General features: G+C 40.8%; 1 protein-coding gene across 1 annotated transcript; it reads left to right on the forward strand.

Annotated features, from left to right (window-relative positions):
* The first annotated feature begins 1,185 nt into the window (after positions 1–1,185).
* On the forward strand, positions 1,186–2,094 carry LOC118576292 (putative vomeronasal receptor-like protein 4). Its single transcript, XM_036176598.1, has one exon. It carries the CDS (start codon positions 1,186–1,188, stop codon positions 2,092–2,094), a length of 909 nt encoding a protein of 302 aa, XP_036032491.1.
* The last annotated feature ends 4,074 nt before the right edge of the window (positions 2,095–6,168 follow it).

Raw genomic sequence — 6,168 nt, forward strand, 5'->3', positions numbered from 1 at the left:
TTTTATTTTATTTTTGTTTTAATTTTACACATCTGCCATGGGTTCCCCTGTCCTTCCCCCTTCTGCCACAACCCCAACTCCCCTTCCAGCCTCTCCTCTCCATTCCCATCTCCTCCAGGGCCAAGACTCCTCTGGGGATTCATTTAAACCTGGTGGATTCAGTACAGGCAGGTCCAGTCCCCTCCTTACAGGCTGAGCAAAGTGTCCCTGTGTAAGCCCCAGGTTCTAAACAGCCAACTCATGCACTAAGGACAGGTCTGGGTCCCACAGCCTGGGTGCCTCCCAAACAGTACAAGCTAATCAGTTGTCTCACTTATCCAGAGGGCCTGATCCAGCTGGGGGCTCCTCAGCCTTTGGTTCCTAATTCATGTGCTTCCATTCACTTGGCTATTTGTCCCTGTGCTTTTCCAGTCCTGGTCTCAACAATTCACACTCTTACAGTCCCTCCTCTTTCTCTACAATGGAGTCCTGGAGCTCCACCTGGGGCCTGGCTGAGGATCTCTGCATCCACTTCCATCAGTTATTGGGTGAGAGTTCCAGCATGACTGTTAGGGTGTTTGCCCATCTGATCACCAGACTAGGTCAGTTTTTTAAACTTGAAGTGGAGTGTTCCAAAAGGTGATGAGGTATTTTGCTGATTAAAATAGTCAGATTATCATGAATTAACTCTGTGATTCTATTAGAATTGAGTCAAAATATAGTTTGCACTATTCTTGAAAATAAAGCATATTAAAGTTTGGAAGGAGAGATTGGCTTACCTCACTCTTTTGAATTTTTTTTTTTTGTGAATATTTTCCAGGTCAACGTAAGTTTTATTTGGTTGTAAAAATGTGATTAATATTCTGTGTTTATCACTTCTGTTTTAGGTGTTAACTTTAAAATGAGGTAATGTTAATCAATAGGACTCAATTTCTAAGGCATAACACCTGTATAGAAGGATGTGACTGTGGATGCCTTTATTATCTCTAATATGCTATACAAACAGGTAGATACATGGATATGTATATGTTATCCAGTCTAGAACATCAAATGTTAAAGAGACTGGTTAATTAAGAATAAGTTAACCAAGAATGATGATGTAGACTACTGACCATTGAATCACAAGTTTGATGTACACTCTATTATTTTTCTAGGTATATGAATTATATTTCCACCATGATGTTAAGATGAATACACTTTCCACTTATGTCCTTAATAAAGCATATCCTTAATTTCCAAACTGTTTTTGGAGTCCTAGCCAATATGTCTCTCCTTTTTTTCTACACTGTCATAAACCTAGCTCATAGATTTAAGCCCATGGATCTGATCTCTTGTCAACTGACCTTCATCCATATAGTGATGGTCCTCGTTGGAGGGGACCTTTGGCTTACAGACTTATTTGAGTCACTGAACTTTGAGAATGACTTCAAATGTAAGGCAACTTTTTACATAAGCAGGGTGATGAGAGGCCTCTCCATCTGCCTGACCTGCCTCCTGAGTGTATTCCAGGCTGTCACTATCAGTCCCAACACATCATTGTTGGCAAAATTTAAACATAAACTAAAAACATACACAACCAATGCTTTCTTCTATATTTGGTCTTTCAATTTGTCATTCACTAGTATCTGTATCTTCTATGTTGTTGGTTTTACCAATGTGACAGAGAGCAACCAGATGAAGGTCACCAAATATTGCTCACTCTTCTCCATGAACTACATCACCAGGTCACTGATTTTAACAGTGACAGTCTTCAGAGATGTCTTTCTTGTAGGAGTTATGTTGACCACAAGTGCATACATGGTGATTATCTTGTTCAGACATCAGAGGCAATGCAAGCATCTTCACAGCATTAGCCACATGAGAGCATCCCCTGAGAAGAGGGCCACCCAGACCATCTTGCTGCTGGTGGTTTTCTTTGTGGTCATGTACTGGGTGGACTTCATCATCTCATCTACCTCAGTCCTGTTATGGAAGTATGATCCAGTCATCCTGACTGTTCAGAAGTTTATGATGAATGCATATCCCACAATTACTCCTTTGGTACAAATCAGTTCTGATAGGAGAATAATCAATATTCTCAAAAGCTTGTGGTCAATGTGCCACCCAATTTCTTAAAAAGGGCAATTTTTCTCTTCTTTCAAAAAAAATTATTTTGTTAAGGGCATTAGTGTTTTGCAGTGATATATGTAGGTGTGCACTCCTGGTCCTCAATGAGGGCAGAAATGGTTATGGGATGCCCTGGAACTGGAGTTACAGACGGTTGTAAGGAGACTTGCTGGTCATTTGCAATTATATTTTTTATTAAAAAAGATTCTTGTTAACCTGGTTCATACTTCAAGTAGCAAAGTAAGATTATTCATTTGATTCAAACAAAATTTGTGGTATAACTTATATACATCCTTTTATGTTTCTGCTGCCAAATAGTATAGAGTCCTGTTGTTCATTGTGCAGCACAAGTTGATATTTTGAAAGGAATTTTCTTAGAATCTCCTTTTCATTTTATGTCATCAATATACCCTAGATGCTAAGGTTACTAAAGCAAGCTCCTTGTTGATAGTGACTTTTTAAGATTTTTCAATGTTTAATTTACTCTAAGACATCAAGAATTGTTTAAATATCCCATTGTAGCTTTAATCGTTTCCTAATTATCATTTCTGTGTATCCATAAAAATAATGTGAATTTAAATTTTCATCACACTCCCTTAATGAGTGAATCTTATATGAAAATTTCATGTGCCTGTGTCTTTCTACTTCATTTAATCTACATGTATTGAAATATTATTGTTTAATAAAAAATTTTATATGCTTATACATGATATACAATATGGGTTTTGTGATGTGTATACATGTGTGTGAACAGATGAAGGATATGTGTATGCACAGATGAAGGATGTGTTTACATAGATGAAGTATGTGTTGTAGATGTAACTGTCTTGTTAAATACGAAACACAAAGCCAATTGCAGAGTTAAAAGCCAAGAGGTCAGAGCAATAGCTGAGAGCTGAAAACCTTACCCTTCACTGCTGCTCTGTCTTTCCTCTCTGCAAGAGAGACCTACTTCCTGTGTTTTTCTTTTTTTTTATAGACTTTCTGTTCTGTCTTTTCATTGGTTGTAAACCCAACCACATGACCTCCTCTTCACTGCCTGTCTGTACAGACCTCCATGTTTTCTATGGTTGGTATTGAGATTAAAGGCATGTGTCACCATGCTGCCTGTATCCTTGAACACACAGAGATCCTGCCCAGCTCTGCCTCCCAAGTGCTGGGATTAAAGGCATGCACCACCACTGCCCAGGTTCTGCTATGGTTTGCTCTGACCCCAAGGCTACTTTATTAATATACAAATAAAATCACATTTCAGTACAAATAAAATATCACTATAATGTGCAAATGTGTGTGTACACAGATGAAGGCTGTGTTTTCATGTGTGTGTTCACTGATGAAGTTTGTGTGTGCATGTGAGTGTGCACAGATGAAGGAAGTCTGTGTACATGTGTGTGCACAGATTAAGGATGTGTGTGTGTGTGTGTGTGTGTGTGTGTGTGTGTGTGTGTGTGTGTAGGCCAGGAGATACTTAGTTCTTCTTTTCAGAAGCCATTCCATTTGTTTTTAAGAGACCATCTCTCAGTGTCCTCGGTCTTGCCAAATAAGCCAAGATGATAGCCCCAGGGATTCTGTCATCTCTGTATCTCCAGCTCTGGGATCACAAATATGCATCATTATGACTATATTACTTCAAATTCTTTTAATTGGAAAAAATATTTTTTCCATATAATAAATCCTGATTAGAGTTTTCTGTTCCCATTCAATCCATATTCCTCCCTTGTCCCTTCTCATCAGGATCCACACCTTTTTTCTTTGCCCTTAGAAAACAAGTAGGTATATAAGTTTTAATAATAAAATAAAATTAGCTATAGAAAGACAAAACAAAAACAAACTAATTGGAAAAGATCAAATGCAAGAGAAGAACAAGAGCCAAAGAAAAGCACAAGACCACATAAAGATGTGGAGACACACAAGCCACACAGGAATCTCACGGCAATACAAATGTAGAGACCAGAATATATAGTACTATATAAAGAAAGGACTTTCAAGGTAAAATTAAGACAAAACTAAATTCAACATTATCTGACAAAGAACCTTCCAAGATTCTGTTGAGTTTGTTTCTCGTTTGCCATTTACCACTGACCACAGGATCTACCCTTGAGAGTGGGAGTCCCTGGAAGAAAACTAAGTTTTCACTTGCAAGTGACTATCAGATGAAGACAGCTGTAGAAGGGGAAAACACAACCCGGCCCAGTGCTGTTAAGACTGAATTGGACAGGGAGACCCACAAGCCAGGGACTCAGGCACTGTTAGTGTGAGCAAATACATGTTGGGCTATGGGAGTGAGAGAGAGACAGAATGGTTCATATCTTGTGCTGAGAGCAGATCTGAAGTGGTGAGGTGGTGAGGAACAGAGTGGGGAGGTAGGTAGCTTGGCTGTCACCATGGGTCATGTTTATGTCTAGGCCTGGACTGCTGCCAAGACCAATGTCTTTGTCCATGGTCGAGCTGCAGCCAGGCTCTCTGTTACTGTCCGTGGCTCCTGTTACCAGGAAGGCAGAGAGGACAGGACTGTACAGAGTTGGCCCCAGCCCTCAACTGGCTGCAATACTAGGGACAAAGTTCTCTGCCCCTCACTGGCTGCAGTACTCATGAGAGCTGGTCCTACACCTCTCCTGGGCAGCACAACAAAGCTGAACCTGTTTGTTGGGCACACTGGCAATTGGGCCCAGTCAGCATGAAAGTGGGAAAGGTGTTCCTTCTCCCCTTGTCTGCCTTGTGATTGTGTGGTTAAGAGAAAGATGCTCTATCCTGACTCTCCTCAAACACCTATGACTGGTAGAAACGATGATCCAATCCCTTACCTTCTGGAGACCTGGCCCTGTTCTTTGCCTGGGAAACATAGTAGAGCTGGTTCTGGTGGTTTAGGTGTGGGTGAGACATCCCTGAGGGCTTGAAAGAAGGAAAACTGGCCCATCCCTTCCTCCTTGTTGCATGGGGTAAACTAACCAGGAGAGCTTATGTGTTGGTGATGAAGAAATGCTGGTAGGCTGACCAGCCCAGCTACCACTCAGATCCAAAATCAGGTGCATGAATTGGACCATGCCAACATCTGCTTCATCTATGATCTGCTGAAGCAAAGTAAGAGACCAGTTATACAGATATAAAGCTTCAGGATCTCCATGACATAGGACAATAAAAGGATATTTAAGAGATGTTCCAGTGAGGTCCTAGTATAGATAGTATACCAGAAAGCAGAGACCTCAAAACTGATCATTGTGTCCTCAGTGAACACTTGCAAGAAAAGATATATGGACAAAAGGTTATATTGTGTGGTAAGATGTTTTTCTCTTACATTTTATTTTATTCTATGGTGGGGGGCAAAGTTGCAAGGGAAGAGGGTGGAAAAGAAGGGATGGGAAGATGAATGGGATCGGGATGCATGATATGAGAGTCATGAAGAACAAATAAAAGTTAAAAAAGAAAAGAAAGTATAGAAAACAATTTGGAGATTCTTCCTGAAATGTTCACCAAAATGACTCATACCTTTAACTGATCCTCATCCCCAAAATGGAGATAGTTTCTTGGTTAGTGATGAAATGTGAGTCATCTGCTCTCAGCTCTAGGACACTATCTGGTGCAGACCTGTTTAGATAATACTCATGCTGCTCAGTCTCAGAATTTGTATAGTTTGTATGTGTGTCAATGTGTTGTGTTAAGAAGGCCCTGTTTTCTTGATGTTCTCCATCCCCTCTGGCTCTTACATTCTTCCCTCTTCCACAGTTTCCTGAGCCCTGAAGGGAGGGACATGATGGAGACATTCAGCATAGAGTGTGTTTCAAGGTATCCCACTCTGCATATTTCTGGCTGTGGATCTCTGTGCTTGTTTCCATTTGCTGCTGGAGGAAGCTTCTCTAATGATGGCTCAGCCAGGGTGGATCTGTGAGTAGAGCAGAATGTTATCAAGAGTCATTGTATTATTATGTTCTCTTTCCCCCCCTTTTAAAATTTATTATATTTGTGTTTTAATTTTACACATCAGCCATGGGTGCCCCTGTCCTCCCCCTCCTGCCCCTGCCCCTACCTTCCACCCAGCCCCCTCCCCTCCATTCCCATCTAGTCCAGGGCCAAGAAATCCCTGGG

Source organism: Onychomys torridus, unplaced genomic scaffold, assembly GCF_903995425.1.
Source record: "Onychomys torridus unplaced genomic scaffold, mOncTor1.1, whole genome shotgun sequence".
Lineage (NCBI taxonomy): Eukaryota > Metazoa > Chordata > Mammalia > Rodentia > Cricetidae > Onychomys > Onychomys torridus.